Source organism: Equus quagga, chromosome 2 (assembly GCF_021613505.1).
Source record: "Equus quagga isolate Etosha38 chromosome 2, UCLA_HA_Equagga_1.0, whole genome shotgun sequence".
Classification (NCBI taxonomy): Eukaryota; Metazoa; Chordata; class Mammalia; order Perissodactyla; family Equidae; genus Equus; species Equus quagga.
The window spans coordinates 106,470,574-106,488,626 of NC_060268.1; the positions used below are offsets into that span (position 1 = coordinate 106,470,574).

The following is an 18,053-nucleotide window of genomic DNA, read 5'->3' on the forward strand; positions in this document are numbered from 1 at the left end:
GGGAGGAATCTCATCTTACTTACAAATTAAAAAATCAGAATTTAGGGGCTGGCTGGGTGGCATAGTGGTTAAATTCCCATACTCCGCTTTGGCAACCCGGTGTTCTCCTGTTCTGATCTGGGTGCTGACCTACGCACTTACCAAGCCATGTGGCAGGCGTCCCACATATAAAATGGAGGAAGATGGGCACAGATGTTAGCTCAGGGACAGTCTTCCTCAGCAAAAAGAGGAGGATTGGCGGTGGATGTTAGCTCAGGGCTAATCTTCCTCAAACCAACCAACCAACCAACCAACCAGACTTTATTTTGAGCTAGAGTAAATTTACTATGATTTTTAAAAAAAAAAGTAGTACTGGGGCTGGCCTGGTGAAGTAGTGGTTAAGTTCATGTGCTCCGCTTTGGTGGCCTGGAGTTCGCAGGTTCCCATCCTGGGTGCAGACCTAGATGGGCACCGATGTTAGCTCAGTGACAATCTTCCTCAAGTGAAAAAAAAAAAAAAAGAGGAAGATTGGCAACAGATGTTAGCTCAGGGCCAATGTTCTTCACAAAAAGCCGAAACAAAACAAAACAAACAAAAAATAGTACAAAGGAGGTAGAAAAAGTGATTATATATTTTTAAATGTTATATTTTAATATTTTACAAATTCTCTGAGTCTTGTTTTCTCCAAGGAGTTTACAACATGGCTCTATTATTATTATTATTATTATTATTATTATCACTATTTAGATATTTCTTCTTGGGAGGCTTGGAATTTGCAGACTCTTCCATTCCTCTTTTATAACTTAGGTATCAGGCTAATTATTTTCAGCTGGAGCCCCCAAGGATCCTCAAAGATGGGAGATAATTATTTTAGAATGATTGTAGCTAGTTCTCCTAATATTGCAACTGGAAGTCAGCTCTCGGCATACGTGAAAGCACGTGGCCTGTTTTAAAAGGTTTTCTTCTAGTCAATTTCAGTTTTTGTTTTCCATTATTTATCACCTTGAGAGCTGTTCTGTACTTAATTTCTTTGTAATTTGTGTGTCTTCTACAATCCTCTCTTCCCCTTCTTTATTTTCTTATTCTTCACATATCCCAAGAATGTTTTCCTGTTTGTGGCTCGTATGTTCCTGTTCCCCGCTTTAACTCTTCAGATGTTAATTTAATACACCCGACTAAACTGTCCTTCAGACCTTGTGCTGAAAGTTGGACGCTCTTTCAGCAGAAGGTGACTGGGCTGTGCTCAGACAGACCCTTTTCAAGTGAGCAGGGAAATCCTGCTCCGTGCTGGCTGGGAATGTAATCAGTTAACAGCACCTCCTTTCTGAGCTGCCGAAGGGGTGTTTCATCTCTCCTGTGCTGATTCCTAGGCTACTGGGAGGACCTGAACCAGAACCTCAAGGTTTCCTTTAGATGCCGGCAGGGCGGCCCTGCGCCTTCTGTGCGTGCTTGTTTTCATTGAGGGGTTCATCCTGGCTGCCCACTCTCATTACCACCTCGTGCTTCCTTTTTGCCACAGTTCTCAGCTTCCTCTTTGAGTCGTACTGATACTGGTGTTTGATTTCTTAATCAATTCCTTGTTGAGTCAACTGGATTTTTTCCTGCTGTTCATTCATTTTGCTCAACAGTCTATTTTCACAATCCTTATTCAATAAAATGTGTTAATCTTAAGTTTACCCGCTAAAACATTTTAGGAAATGAAATTGATAATATCCCCCTGGTTCTGGAATCTGACTGATCTGTTGCTTTGTCATCGGATTTTGAGAAAGCCTGGGAGAAATGTAAAAGTTAAACTGTTTCTGCAGGCTTTAGCTGTGCATGTGCTTGTTCTTGGCCATACGGCAGATAATTAAAGATGGTTCAGAAAAGCATAACAAACCCAAAGCAGAAAGTAAAACCTTTTGGGCAAGCTTCATAGTTATGGAAAGTATACATGTTTAGAAATTTAGGAAAAACAGCATACGTTAAAAAAAAATTAGTGTTAAATGGAAACACAAGCAATTCAGGGTATTTCTTTAAAAAGCTCTGGGAGGAATGGGACATTACTTATTAAATAGAATTAGGGGGAGAGTGATTAAAATGGAAATCTGAAGTTGCCTTTGCATCACTTAGTAGAGGGAGGATCATATCCTCCTTGGATTGAATTGTAGTCTTTTGAGGATTGAACTCACAGGATTTTTGTGGAGAAGAACTTGAGAGCCCCAGAATTAAAATTTTGTTTGAATATTGAAATACATTTGGGTTATGACAATAGTTGAAAATGTGGAGCAGCTTGGTTACCAGTCTTCAAAAAATAGGAGGCCAGCAATTTTTCTTATTGTGTGCTAAAAGGTATCATTAAACACCTTGGGAGGAAGGGGTACAAAGGAGAGCAGTTATGATGCGGACATAAGGCTGTTCATATTTTTGACTCCTGCTCTCATTTCTTCTTTATTAAACAAGTAAAATCGCTTACAGACAAATGTCTGTAAGTCAAATGTTTTTGGCACATGAATTGTAGTTTCAATTTGGAATAAGATTGTTTCAGAGGCAGTGAGCAAGATGTGGATGAATTAACACTTGGAGTATTCGCATAAGCCAAATACCAAGTTAATCAGTTGAAAATAAAGCTGTGATTTTTGATAGAACTGGACTTAGATGGAAGCTGTGACTCTAATGTCAGGCAGAGTTTCCCACTGGGGATGGGAACTGGCAAGAGATGACGTGAGGCAAGCGTGTGTGTGTGTGTGCGTGTGTGCACGTGTGCATGCATTTATGCTATATCTTATTTGTACGAGCAAATCTGGAAAATTCTGCAAATCCAGTAAATTCAATTTTAGGGTTATTTTCCTCTGCACCATATTTTCCCATCAGCACCTTGACCCCAGGAAGTCTTTTCTAAGAAATTGGAAATCCCTGTTTTCCCTCACTTTCCCTCTCTCCTTTTAGGAGTACTTCTGTAAGTTACATAGATGGATTTTATCACACAGAGTTTATAGTCTTATGAAATTTGACATCTCAATATGAGTTGGCCGAGGTAGTTGGAGAAGGTGGGCTTTACCGTAAAGACTCAAGAGTGACAGAATAGTGTCCTAGTTAAAGTTTGGCCATGGGATCCCTGAAGTTCAGAGGAAGGTTCTCTAAGGATATGAGTCACTAATGTGATCCATATCCAGAGAAAGAATGACGGGCTGTAAGTCGGAGGATTTCGCTGGCCTGTTTTGTTTCGGTTCTTTCATTTAATCTCCTTTGATTGGGCCAGAGAGGAAAACGCCAAATATATTTACTTCACCCTAGTTAAAAATTCTGCTGCTCAATTTCTGTTAGATTACTCTAAAATATTTTCTTATTCTAATAAAGGTATGGTTATTTGTATGAATGATTTATTTAAAACTTTTTCTATACTTCATTCTGCCCAAGATCTTCCAAAGGTGAGCCAGCTGTTTGACCGGCATAAACGTGAGTGTCTGTCATGTGTGCAGCTCTAACGTCAGACTCGCATCCCACTGCTGGACAGGAAAGAGATTGCGTGCTGTGCCAAAGGTGGTGAGGGTGGCCAGCAGAGGTGCTGGGTCTTCCACCTCTTGGTACAAATCTCTCTCCACTGCACCATGCAGCCTTCCCCGGGAGTCACTGGCTCAGATAACCAGCTCGATAGCTTTTATAGCCAAATGGAATGGCTTTCTCCTGATGAGTATATGTGCCCTACTGTGCCTTTATGAGATCATGTGAAGCCCGGAGGAATTCTTGGCATTTTTGTTGTCTGTGCCCCAAGTATGTCCCACCAGTGACATGTGACATTATCAGCTGTGAGGAGAGAAGGGTCCAAGGAAGGAAAAAGGCCAAGTAGATAAAATCCTGCATTTCCTAAGGCAGTTTTTGCTGTCATTTTTGTAACCACTTGCCCCCAGCAGAAGGTTGGAGGACTGAGCAGTAATTGGCAAGGCTGTTAATGTCAATGGATTCCTGTATTTTCGTTTGTTTGTTTCAAGACCCGAGTAGCGCCTATGCTAGGGTAGCTGTCATTTTGCCCTTTATGTCATTTCTGGTTTGCTTTGGTAACAATCTCTCATTCTTAAACTTATTTTTACTAAACAAGACAGCGGGGGGTGGGGGGGGGGCGGGGGTGGGGATTGTGAGTGGGGAGAGAGAAAGGGGGCAGGGAGAAGGCTGTTTGGAGACAAAATTGATATTCCTCCTCTCCCATAGCTTTTTGCTAAAATAGGACTTCAGCATAAGGCTAGGTATATGCAGGCAGGAAGATGGATGGGCAACCACCAGCAGACAACTCAGTTTTGAGGGCTGAAAAACTCGTGCCTTCCTTGCTTAGCAAAAATGAGGCATCTGGCCTATATTTTTGCTTTGGTCACAAATGTTATCTGGCAATTTATACAACCTATGTGTTTTTTAGATTCTCTAAATGTCTACAAATAAAATGATATTAGTAAAAGAATCTTGATTGGTAGAACAGCAAAAGAATCTTGGATGGTAGGACTGGAAGGTTGTAGAAATAACATAGTCGAGCCTCCTCATTTTGCAGGTGAGGAAATAGAGACCCAGAAGAAAGGGACTTGTTTGAAATCTTGCAGAAAGTTAGTAGGATGGTGGTGGAATTCTTTGAGCGTCACTAATATTCTTTTGCGGCAAAAGTCCAGATAAGAGTAGGGACAGATAAGAGCCTTTGTTCTTCAAAGGGTCGTCTTCGGGGCAGGTACATGGTTGGCACTTGTGATGTGAGTCTAATGCCTAGGGCCGCGGCTGGTGCTAAGGGCGGTCATGGCTGGGCTAGCTGTGGCAGGAGGAAGCGTAATGAACACATAGGGTGAGAGGTAGTTTCTCTAGGCCGTGACCATAAAGGAGTCCATCCAGGCCCGCCCAACACGTGTGGCCTGGAGGAAGAGGACCAAGGGTACTGCGACCTTGTCTTCCCACCTGGGGTGTGTCCTGCACCGTGATGGGCTTTTACATGTAGATACCTCCCCTTCAAAGTAGCCACTGCTTGCGCGTTGCTCACTGGAGGTATGTGTGCTGCAGTGGGGTCCACCCTTGGGCGGACTGTCCTGAGAAGAGGCCCTGGCAGGAAGCGGGCTCTTGGCTCTTGGGGAAGGCACTTCTGGTCTGGGCAGTCGGGACCAGCTCTGGGTGGGCATGGACCTTTGGCCCTGTAGATGCTTCACTCTAAGTGTAAGGAAGATCTGGTGCCTGGATCTATGGGAAGTTTGGAAAGTATTACTAAGAGAGAGTCACAGATTCAAGTTTGTCATAAGGTTCTTGAATTTTGCCTCCCTAAGTGGCAGCATCTGGAGAAACAGGGAGTAAAGAGTTGTTAGTTGCCATTTGATTCGGGGCATGGGTTTCTTTAATCAAAAAGATGCCTAATGTAGCTATAGGTTTTTGCAGAAGGTTAGCGAGGGCTGCATTACAAAGGACCACCAATGGATGGCTTAAACACAGAAAGTTTTCATGTTTAAATGTCCAAGATCAAGGTGTCGGCAGCGCCGCTTCCTTCTGAGGGCTCGGAGGGAAGCATCTGTTCCAAATCCCTCTCCTTGACTTGTAAACGACCATCTTCTCCCTGTGTCTCTTCATACTGTCTTACCCTCTGTGTGTTCCTGAGTCCACATTTCTCCTTTTTATAAGAACACCAGTTATATTGGAGTAGGGCCCACCTTAACATCCTCATCTTAACCAACTACATTTGCAATGACCCGATTTCCAAATAAGGTCACATTCTGAGATATGGGAGGTTAGGACTTCAATATATCAATTTTAGAGGGACACAGTTCACCCGCTATGAAAAGAAACCATCCAAAAGAGATATGTCAAAGAGAGTGAGACATCTAAGAGATGAAGTTTAGAAAAAGGAGAGGAGATCTTATGGAGGAGACTCTGTTTTTACATCTTCTTTCTCACATGAAGCTCCACCTGTGACGAGCAGGGCTGGCCTTTCATGCCCACTCGTGCTGGGGCAGTGGTGGAGGTGGGGACAAGGCTGGAGCCTCTCACCATCCTGTGGTTTAGGCGTGACTCTCAGAGAGGTGAGGATGTTCCCGCCATGCCCCACCTGTTCCTTAGACAGAAGACAAGAAGGTGAGCGTCATCCTTAAGCAAATGTCAGTTAACTCTGTGCCAGTACTTCTCCATGGACAATCGTTGCCCTCGTGGAGCTTTCTTCCAAGTGGGAAAGGCAGAAGTAAACAATAAACAACAAATAAGTAAATTCCCTAGTAGGTTAGTAGGTGGTGAATGCGATGGGGGGAAAATGTAGAAAAGGATGGGAAATTAGCAGTTTTAAGTAGAGCAGTTAGGCTGGGCTCCCTGAGAGGATAAGGTCAGAGCGAGGACTTGAAGGTAGGAGGGAGTTGGCCTTCTGTGTGTCTTGCAGGGAGAACACTCAGGCTGAGGGGCCTGTGCCAACCAAGACAGATTGGGAGCTGTCAGGAGGCCCATGTGGCAGGGCAGAGTGAGCGAAGGAGGGCTTTGTGGGAGAGGAGGTCAGAGATGTGATGGGAGATGGGCCATGTTGGTCCCTGTGGACTTGGCTTCCCCTGGACATATTGGAACAGGGATTTGAGCTGACCAGTGACATTTTATCTGATGGGCATGAGAAGGCGCCCTCTGGCTACAGTCTTGAGAAGAGACTGGAGAGGGGTGGGGCCAAAAGCAGGGGACCAGTTCAGAGGCCACTCAGCATTTCAGAGGAGGGTGGGGTGGCTTGGGCCAGAGTGGTGGCAGCACAGGTGGTTCCTCCTTAGACTTGTTTCTCACCCCAAGTCGTTGAACCCGAATTGCCTGGCTGATATTCTCCTGCATAAATGTCTCATTCTGGCCCTTGACCAAGTCTTGGCTTGTACTATTTAGATTAGTTTCTGGGATTGACTTCAGCTCCATTTTCCCATCTAATTATTGCTGAAAAGCAATCTCCCCCTCCCCCAAACTGAGTTTCTCATTACTGAGATTTTTGACATCAGTGGTAGCATTCTTCCTGTGATGTTGCAGGGGCATTGAAGGGGGCCCTTTTTCATTTCTGACGTGGAGCTAAGGCGTTTGAGAGCTCCTATACCAACCTGAGGATCCCATATCATTTTTTAAAAAATCAAAGACAGTCTCGCATCAAGTCTTCCATAGCCACCCCTCAGAATCCTTCGCTCCTACACTACCAACAAGAGTGTTTACATTCTGCACGCGTCTATTGTTGTGGCGGCTCCCAGTCTCCCACTTGGGCGAGTTGAAAGTGAAACCGTCTGTTAGTCTGAAGCAAAGAAAAGAGCTGTTGTGTCTCCCGTTGTCTGGCTGCTGCCAGATACAGTAGCGATTTTTTTCTTCTTGGACCCTGGAGCGCCAGTATGTAGGATCTTAATAACACATAGGATTAATCATACTATTAAAAATGGAAAATCCCACTGAGGCTGTCATTACGAGGACCACAGACTGGGCGATTTCAACAACAGGAATCTATTGTGTCACAGTTCTGGAGGCTGGCAGTCCAAGATCAGGGCGTCAGCAGGGTTGGTTTCTTCTAAGGACTAGAGGGAAGGAGCTGTTCCAGGCCTCTCTCCTTGGCTTGTAGATGGCCTTTTCTCCCTGTGTCTCTTCACAGTGACTTCCTTCTGTGTGTGCCTGTCTGTGTCTCCAAATTTCCCTGTTCCATAAGGACACGTGTCATATTGGATTAGCGCCCACTTTAATGACCTCACTTTAACTTGGCTGTCTCTGCAAAGATACTATCTCCTCCAAATTAGGTCCCATTCTGAGGACACCAGCACAATGAATTGGGTGGGGAGGGGGGCACAATCAATCTTGAATGACCCCGTTGCATTCAATTTCCCGTCGCCATTGGGGCCCCAGGCCCATCTGCCACTGCTGGGCTTTCTCTGTAGTGCGTTTTCGTCAGCAGTCTCAACTTTTCTAAGGCTTCATTTGTTGAGGGTGAATTCTGGTCATGTGATTTAAACACCAGTTTGTGAGTAAAGAATAATATGCATTTCCAAATAATGACATTGTACTGTAAATTTAACATAATTCTAAAACAGAGTTCTAAAAATCTGTCTGGACAGTGACAGCATATTTCGAAGAAGTACACAGCTTCTAGGAGAGGTAGTATAGTTTACTGGTTAGGAGAACAGACAGCTAGACTGCCTGGGTTATCATTTACCCATTTACCAGCTGGTTAAGCCTAGGAAAGTTACTTAAATCTCTCTTTGACTGAGTTTTCTTGTCTGAAAATGTATACATTATAGTACTGAGTTAGAGTTATGAGAATTTCAAAGGCTAATCTACGTAAGGAACACAGAAGAGTGTCTGGGACACAGTAAATGCTCAATAAATGTTTGATATTACTATTTGTAGGGTGGCTGCTTTGAACGAAGTTACTCATTTGAGTAAATTAGGTCTGGTGTGTTTGTCGAAACATTATCTGCTAATTGTAGAGACCACTTATGTGTTTCCAGGGTACAGCATAATTTGATCTGAGAGGATAGTTCTTCTTTGTCACTAACAATATGCAAGCTTCAAAGAAACATGAGGATTACCTTTAATCACTTGAGTACATGTAACTCTTGTTTAGAAACAGTTAACTCATCTAATTTGGTGCTTTTCAATGTATTTTCTGGCTCCTGGAGTCGTGGTTTGGGGACCACAGGGTGATGGTGGTGGCATTAAGTGTGTGAGGGTCAATGTGACATCACTTGCACCTCAGGCCAGACACCCCACCTCAATCACAACAGATCCTCTGTTATCTATGTTATATATTATAGTTCTGGATAAAATTTTCTTTGCAAGAGTTCTACTACTAAAAATAGCGTGAAAACCACTGGCACGGTATGTAGATTATTCATATTCTCCTGCCCCCTGTTGCTTTCATTCTGTGTATACCCCAGGGATGCAAGTAATGTTAATATTAGCCTGAGCAAAACATAATTAGAAAGGTAATTCTACTGCAAAAAGTAATATAGCATAAATTAAATAAATTAAATAGAAATCAAATCAAATATAAAGCAATGCATTCAATTATCTGCATCACTGCCTGTCTGCTCTAACATGAATGTTTGAGAGGAGATGAATTTTCTTTCTGGGCTAGGGCCAGAGCTGAGCCAAGACCAGTGAATTGTGTCAACCCCTGGAAGGATGGCGCTTGACCTATTGGGCATTAGCTAAAGGCACTGCCATTTTGGTCAGCTAAATTTTCAGTGTCAGTAAGTGCACCCACTACCTAACTATCTTCATTGTTACTGCATGAACTAGCCTTTGTGTGTGGCTGGGAACACCTATGTATAAGATACTGTTAAATGGTCTCATAGGAACAATTTTGTGGTGAACCCTTTATTGGAAAGTTATTGGTTGAATGGACTCCCATGAGCCTGGCAAGGGAAAGTGCATTTCTGTTTAAGGAAGGTTTTAAATTTGGAGAGCAGACATTAGCACACATAGCTGGTGCTGCTACTAGGATCAGAGGCAAAATGGATACAGACCCATCTTTGACACCCTCTGCCCTTCTCTCCCCAACATCTCAAGTCTGCTCCTCGTTCTCTGTGTTATACGCCACTCAGACTTACCTCCCTTCGAAAGATCCAGTCTCCATCCAGCCAGTGTGTAGAATTCTCCAGGCAGGACTCCACATGCTGTTCCACACTGTTCCCATCCAGCACACTGATTTTTGCCATATTGTGACTCCTGAATTCAGAAAAGTCTGCTGCCACATGCCCTACCATTCGTCGCCTCTCATCTCCTCCCTCTGGGCGGACCTCAGCTCAGCTAGGACACTCTCCTCTGTTGAATGTAGGTCTAGAGTGGGAATGGCTTTGTTTAGAATGTACCTGCACCATTTCTGGGGGATTTTTAATTGAAATGAGTTTACTGTACTTAGAAGTCACACATTGGTGGAGGTGATAACATTCAGAACCAGTTCTTATGGTTGAAGAGCAACAACAATCAGCAAATTGATGAGCTTGCTCTGAGACTTTGCAACCCCTGCTATGGAAGCTTTTCCTGACCCCCCTCCCCTACATATTCCAGAAACCTGACAGTCCCCCTCTGTAGCTCACCATTTTACCAAGTGACCACTTCTCTTTTGGTACTTGTAACTTTGTCTTTTTGCATTTTGGGCTCCTGTCTAGCAGCAGTGAGCTGTTGAGGGCAGGAAGCCATACCTCTAAGCTCCAATTTCCTCCCTTACTAGGTGCCCAGTAGATACTGGAAGAATTAATGAGTTTGTGAATGAATGAATACACGAGAGGCTCTAGATGCTCTTGCTGCTTTTCAGCATCATCATCAAAGGACCCCCCTTTCTTCTCCTTTCCGACTTCTATCCCTCTGTGCAGGCCCTTGGACCTCACAGCTGGGTTTTTGCTGAAGGTGCCTGCCTGGTTTGTCACATTCAGTGTTTCCTCCTCCAGGTCATCTCTCATAGTGCTGCCCCGTTAATTTCCCAGAAAAAAATCCATTTCTTTCATATTGTTCTCCTCAAAAATGGAAGGATTTCCCATAGCCTCTGGGATAAAGCTCAGAACTCCTTAGCCTGGCATTCAATACTGACTATAGCTTGTCCTTGATAGTCCTTTAAAAATTATTTTAATTGTAAATATTCCAAACAAACTGAAAACTGTAACAGATACTCATTTTCCTACCACTGAAATTAAACAAATGTTAGCATTTTCGCCATCTATTTTTTAAATAAATAAGCAAGCAAACATTACAAATGCAGGTAGACCTCCCACTCCTTTCCTTCCCCCTCCCTTTCTATTAAAAATAATAATTCCCCTTTTTAACTTTATCTCTCACAATTCACCATGTGAACCTTTTGGCCCAGTTGGGTTCATCTTCTCGGTGAAATTGCTTTCTTCTTTCTTTTTGCTTTGAGGCTCAGCTCATTTTCCACTTCTTTCAGTTAAGCTTTCCCACCAATCCCCTGATTTCTAAATTGCTGTGAAAGTTATTGCTCCATTGCTGGCATGGAGACAATATTCTACCAGTGACAGTTTTTATGCAGCAATTTCATCCTGTATTGGGTTTCTATTCCCCTTATAGTAATTTTTTTGTCTTGCTTTATATTATAGTTGACTGTCTGCATGAACTTCTTCTCCATTAGATAACAATGTTGAGAATAAGGTCTGAGTCTTAGTTTCGTTCACTCATTCACTCTGCAGATATTGACTGAGTGCCTGAGCTCCAGGAATTGTTTTAAGCACTGCAAATACAGGAGTGAACACAACAGATAGTTGCTGCAATTGTGGAACTTATATTCCAATGGGGGGAGGGAGAAATTACATGAATAAATGAATATGCCAAGGTGAATAATGCTAAGGAAGAAAAAGAAGCTGGGGAGAGCCTAAAGAGTAAGGGAATTCTATTTTAGATGTACTTTAAATATATGTATCTCCTATGTGCTCCACCTCACTGCCAAACACAGAAGGGGCTTAGTACATGCATATTGCTTGAATTGCACAGTGTGCCCAAATAGGTAATATTTGATTACCTGCTTGTGAAACACTACCCTGTGTGGACCATCCTTCTTGAAAGGTAGTTGCAGGAATGTAAATTCTAATCCTTTGATGCCAGGAGCACATCTGGGTTGTGCCGTCACCCTATCAGTATATGTGTGGAAATGATAACAGATTTTAATACTACTTCAGTAGAGCACAATTAAGGAGGGGAAATCTGATTCCTAGTAGTGTATTAATTCCACTGTCAAATGGAACCAATTTGGCATCATCTTTCCTAATGTGCTTCTTCAGCCATTGGGCTGACGGAAGGTCCATGTTTCATAGTGTTCCCTATGTGGTGGTATTGAACTATGATGCCAAGAAGACCAATGTCCTCTTTCTAATTCTTCTAGCCTCCAGGAAAGGATAAAATCCCTCAGCTTGTCACTTAAAGAAATCACTGCCAAGGTAAGTACCTTTTTATGCCAATTTTCTAAGGAAATCTCTGAAGTTTTCTCTTGACTTAATTTCGTGTCTAACTCATAGGACACCTGGGCTTTGGAAGAAATGTGGACTTGGCAAAGCCATTCTACAGGCCAAATGATGAGCCAAAGAGCCAGGGGCGAGGGCTGTTCCCATGGTAGAGGTCCCAACCTGTGGTCCCCCTGGGAATTAACTAGTTTGGCCTTTGCTTCAGAACAAGCTGTTGATGTTGGGGAATGGAAACGACTGTGCTGTGCACAACCAAATGTCTTTGCTTCAAAAGCCTTTCTGGATGGGGATAATCTGACAAATTAATTACTTTTCCTCCTGGAAAGGCAGGGTTCAGGTTCCCCACAAACAAACGGAAATGGTATGTTGTCTTTTGTGTTTTAAAGTTTTTAAGTTGACTTCGGAATGATTTTATCTGCCTATCTTATCTGCCATTTGTACTTCATATCAGAAGCTGAGTTTGTGTAGAGATAGAGCACTCTTTCAATATTCTCTGGGAGCACACAGTCCATTCAATTAAATAGTCAGTGTCACGGTTAGTTAGGATAACCACAGTTTCCAAAACAGAGCCCTTCCCTACAGAGATAGTCCTACCCGACTGAGTTACTGGAAACTGTATGGTAGGAGCCATTACTCCTTGAATTATTGCTAAATGTGTGGCAGAGAACTAGGTATGAATCATTAATTAGTTGTGTTAGGTCTGGGGATCAGGGGTGCTTATAAGATGATCCAAATGTAAAAAGAAGAGGTTTTGGAGCAGAAAGCAAAGGAGACAAGAGTCTCCTGGCCTGGAAGGAAGGTTTTCTTGTTCTCAGTGCCCAGGGAAAGAGATCAGGAAGAGCTGCTATGGTCTTGCGGATCACCACAGCTAAGCTTAGACTGCCGATGTGTTGTTGGCAAAAATGTCCAGTTAGTCTGACCCTTTTCCCAGTTTTTGTGTCTAATTCATTTCTGAAAACAGCTTTAAAAGATTTTGCTAAAAATCACACAGCAGCAGTTTGACGGGCCGTTATGCCCCACATAAAAGGAGAGCTTCCTGGTAGGGGTAAGTCTTATCCATTAGACAGCATTGGGGCCAGGGCCCCGGGCATGTTTGAATCCTGCTCTGCCTTCCTGGAGAACTTTCCACGAACGTTCACCCAAAGAAGAAGAGCAGGATGAGACTCAAGGCTCTGCTTTATTCCAGGCAGTGCGAGGACCGGAGTCCCCAGGCAATTCTGGTAAAGGACTTTTGTCTTAGGCTCCCATGCTGGCCAGGGCCGAGACCTTTTCCCCTGCACACCTGTAGGGGCAACAGAGACAGATTTGGCTTACCAATTTTGTTGTATGAATCAGGAGAGGGAGTGTTAGAGAGGAGACCTGATTTCTGCCTGACAAGTCACAGCAATGTCGCCCGCTAGTATTCATGGCCCTATCGATCTCTGCCACTGTGACCTCCAGGCGATGCCCAGGGAGGTGAGGGGAGGCTGCAGCTTCCTGGATGGGGAAGGTGATAGATGTATTCCTTCTCCTGTGTTTTCTTCTGTAAATATGTGCCATGTATCAGCGTGGCCTAATTTCTGTGTAGAATTAAAAGGTGGAAGGACTTGGGTTTGGGTGTATTGAGTATCAGAAATAGTGTGTGTGTCATATGAATGAGTCTGTATTCCAGCCGTGAGAATGCAGGTGTGCATGTTACATAATACAGATGGTGTTTATATATGTGTGTGTGTTTTTATGACATTTAATATTGTGTTCACACACATATGCCCATAGGCACACGATGCTGGGACTTGCTGATGCTCTCAGCTACTGTTAAAGCTACTGGCTTTGCCCAAATGCCAAAAGTGGTTAGCTTTGTTTGCATACCTTCTCTAATGCATTTATAAAGAACTTATAATTCCCTTGCTTTTCCATAAAATTAAGGAATTCATATTTAGGATTTTAAAATGTAAATGTAAAAGCTCCATTTGATAATGAGTTCCTCAGGGTCCAATTTTATTTGAAAATAAAAGGAAATGCAGATTTTCTGGGGCGTGTATGTGTGTGTATAGGGGGGTGTGTGTGTGTGTGCGCACATCCATGAATGTGTGTGTGTATGGGGGTCACATATTAGTCTACAGAGAATTAAAGAAAAACTGCCTAGTCACACAAAACAAGCTTCTGCTTTGAACTTGATTGGCTGGTGACCTTGAAGTAGAGATTGCAGCTTGGCAGTTTTCTTTCTTTATAGTATTAGATATATAGATTTGATATTCTTTCCATTCCTCCCTCAAAGGGAGGTGGAACCGTCCTTCCACTCATTATATTTCTTCAACTCTTATGGGGTTACCCAAACCAAAGGTAATTGAGGGATAAATGAAATGGAAGAAATAGTTGGAAATAAATGAGATATCTGGAGATTGGTAGATATTAGATTACATCCAGCAGCGCCTGAAAGAATGTGCATTGCCATTTAATAAGATTTAGAGAGGTTGTTTCATATTAATAGTGACAGCTTGAAGGATAGATTTGCTCAACAAAGGAGAAACTGACCCAGTTCTGATTAAGAGATACTGCTAACTAAAATCAGAAACACAGGACATTCATTGGTTGAGACATAAGAATTATGGCTGGTGTTAGGGAGTTAACAGAAATGTTTTCAGACTTCCCGTGACATTCTTAGACGAATGGGAGGGGATGTGCCAGTCATCAGGCATCGAGCCAACTTGAGACAGTGCTGGGGGGAAGGTGTTCAGAGTGTCTTCCTTCTAACTCCCAGTTGTGACTTCCTGACAAATCTCAGGACTATCGAAAGGGTCTCGAAATTAATCTCTTTGGACATGTAGCTGTTCAGTAATGCTGGTACAAGCTTTGGTTTAGAGGCCACCACCCTGTTACCTTCATCGAGAGTGAGTTTTATGGTGGGACCGGCCCAATGGCGCAACAGATAAGTTCGCACATTCTGCTTCTCGGCTGCCCAGGATCATCATTTCGGATCCCGGGTGTGGACATGGCACCACTTGGCAAGCCATGCTGTGGTAGGCGTCCCACTACTATAAAGTAGAGGAAGATGGGCACGGACGTTAGCTCAGGGCCAGGCTTCCTCAGCAAAAAGAGGAGGACTGGCAGTAGTTAGCTCAGGGCTAATCTTCCTCAAAAAAAAAAAAAAAAAAAAAGAGAGAGAGAGGCAGTGGGTTTTGTAAAGAGATTTAGGAAATTACAGTCACTTAATGGGAAAAAAAACCATGTTTAAGGCCATGGGAGATATGGCGTAGCATTTTAGGCAGGATGGGTGATGTCTTTGATTCTAAAAACAATCTCAATTTCAATCTCAAACTGATGGTAGCTAGTAAGATCTAGAATCTTCTGGGGAAATTAAATTTTATATTTTCTCTGGGCTCTGTGAATCCAACTGGAATCTTAGATTTTTAGCAAGAAAAGAGGAATGCTTCCAGATAACATCCTTTGTGGATCACCCCGTCAACTGTGCTGTATGCTTTTGTTGAACTGGAAGTTTTTCTAGGTAGCTCATTAATCTGAGTAGAGATATCAATTGAATATGTGGTTTTAGCTTTCAACAAAAGAAAAAATTTGCGATGTTTTAGCTTCAAACAAAATGAAAGCTATCCGAAGACATTTGATAAAAAAGAAACGGAAATTTAAGATTTTTGCTATTTTTGAAAAAGCAAAGAAAAATATAGGAAGTGTTTGGAGTGTCCTGGAAAAAGAAATGGTAAAACCTGCAAACCTCACTGAGATCCACTCACTGAATCGATCAAATCTGACTTGCCAGCAAGCATCTACCCTCAAAGTTTCATTAGACAGCATCTCTGAGTAATTCAATCTCGCATGCCGCTCTGCCCTTGGTCTCAACGTCTGTGCACCTTATTTACTGCCTACCATGTGCGAACACGGGGCCAAGTCCCTGCTCACATTGATCTTGTATCCTAGCAGAGAGAGACAACAGAGAAACAAAGGAATTAAAATAAATAGTGTGTCAGCTGGAGAGGATGCTATGGAAGAACATCGAGCGGGGAAAGGCGGAAGGGGAGGGCGGGCAGAGGGGGCTGCTGCTGTACCAGGTCATCAGCAGGCCTTTCTGCCCAGGTGACATTTGAGCAGAGCCCTGAAGGAGTGAGTGGGCTAAGCCAGTGGGGCAAGAGTGTTTCAGAAGGAGGGAGTCAGTGCCTCTGGGGCAGGGGCAGCCACAGTAGTGAGGTGGTTTTAGTTTGTGGTTGCGCCCTGTTGTGTTAGCTCACGTCTGTTTTGTGTTTGGGTGTGGGGGAAGGTGTAGGACCTGTGTTTGGAATATGCCAGTGCTGCTTTATTGATCTTTCCTTCCTTCCTTTTTTCCTTTTTCTTTTGCTTTGTTGGCTTTTTAAGAACTCCCCTCCACTTTCTCTTTATCACCCCTCTTAATTACTCATAAACCCAGAAATCTCTGACCTGGCTGCTCTGTGCCTTCTGATGAATAAACGATGATGGGTGGCTGTTTCTCTCCCTCTAGATCTGTCTGAGTGAGAGACTCTGCAGTACTCTGAGGAAGAAACTTAACGATATTGAAACCCAACTCCCAGTGCTGCTGGAGGCCAAAATGCTTGCCGTATCAGGTAACTGGAAATACAGGAGACACTGAAGCGGGTGGAGTGGACCCATGACAACCAGCACCACATCCCTATTCTGTCCTTGATGAACAGTCTACCTGTTCCTTATGTTGTACTCAGACACCTCAGAGCTTTCCTGGGGAGTCTCACTAAAATCCGTGGAATAAATGGGCAACGCGATCTCCTTATTCAAGGATGGATGAGACTTTGAAAAATACACGTGCACGCACATTATAAAATACGCTATTTGTGTAGGTACCCTATTTTAGACTTCCAGTTTCTGTTTCTTTAAGAGTTTAGATGTACTCTGTATGCCATATAAGTCTAGCTGATGTTTACATAACGTTATGTATCTGCAGATGCTCAAGAAGGATTATTGGATGTGACCAACCCTTCCTGTAGGGGGAAGGAGTAATAACATGAGACAAGGAGATGCACTCATGTTAACAGTCTAGTCATTGGTGATAGATGTTTGGAGGATCTTCCATGGATCATAATCCCTCCTTAATCTGATAGTTATTAAGGGGTATGTTTTTCCATTAATCACTAGGTTGCAAACACGAGTCTCTGAAAATAGTATCTTACTCTTCTTTTGAACAGTGCTTTTAAACATGCCTCAGCACTTTTTACTTTATTTTATTTTCACAGCAGCTGTATTAGGAAGGTGGGAGAGATGCTGGGATCCCAACGAACAGATGGGGAGATTGAGGCCCTGGGGTATGTCCTTTGGTTGGGTTTACTCACTCAGCTGAGTGGTGGCAGGTTGGGGTCTAGAGTCCAGGTGTGATACGTGGATTTTAGCTCAGTTGCATGACATCCTCCAGGATTCTCTGAGTTTTATAGGTTGAATGAGCCCACAGCTCATCAGCTTCAGAAGAATCATAAAAATTTAACGAAAAGATATAATAATTACATGTATGGGTTTTAAATGGCATTTTAAGAAGGAATACAATAATTGGCAGCTTCTGCTCTTCAGATCATTAAACAACTAATGTTGGCAGCTACGGAGCAATTTGGTCCCTGGTGCAGTCACACGTGTTATTTACAACCAGTAGAACGTCGACATGTGAATGTGGGGCTTGGCTCTTAACAGCTTCACATGCCATTTACTTGGAATTATGGCCCCATTTGCTCAGAGAAAAAAGAAGATGAACATCATCTTGCTTCTGAGTTAGGGTTTTTGCCTTTCCTAATCAATATATCTTTCCTAGGAATACAGGTGGATGTGTCTCTATTAAGCCCAAAGGAGGAGATGCATCATTCAGGCAGCAGAGAGGTCCCTGTCTCAGATGTGAATAATCTCTTTTTAGAATCCTGGGGAAAATTCTTAAGATGGTATATTGCATACGGGGCCTGGGTTTTCTGTTTAGTTCTTTGATCTGCTGAGAGAATCGGTGAGGCCTGATCAGAGGAGGGATGACCTGAATTAACTGGGATGGGAACTCACGCCTTGACCTCCTGTTTCCTGATTCCTCTTTAGGCCCTTGGTGACCCGGCCTTTTAGTCACTGGGCTAACCCCGTGGGTTGTGCTCTTGGCAGGGGGGGGTCATCATTTTTCTGCAACTTCTGCACATGATGCAATTTCTGTTTCCTTTTGAGCTATACTCACGGCAGGGA

The 18,053-nt window shown here is 43.2% G+C and overlaps 1 protein-coding gene across 6 annotated transcripts in view; it reads left to right on the forward strand.

Annotated features, from left to right (window-relative positions):
• Window positions 1-18,053, forward strand: part of DISC1 (DISC1 scaffold protein) — a 341,872-nt gene that overhangs the window by 109,269 nt on the left and 214,550 nt on the right. For all 6 annotated transcript variants that reach the window (XR_006887032.1, XR_006887035.1, XR_006887036.1 and 3 more), the window contains exons 7-8: window positions 11,792-11,846; window positions 16,339-16,441. Coding sequence is in view for 3 of the 6 variants with exons in the window: in XM_046650469.1 (XP_046506425.1) it covers window positions 11,792-11,846; window positions 16,339-16,441 (158 nt within the window). In the remaining 3 variants the exon portion in view is untranslated. The remainder of the gene's footprint in view (window positions 1-11,791; window positions 11,847-16,338; window positions 16,442-18,053) is intronic.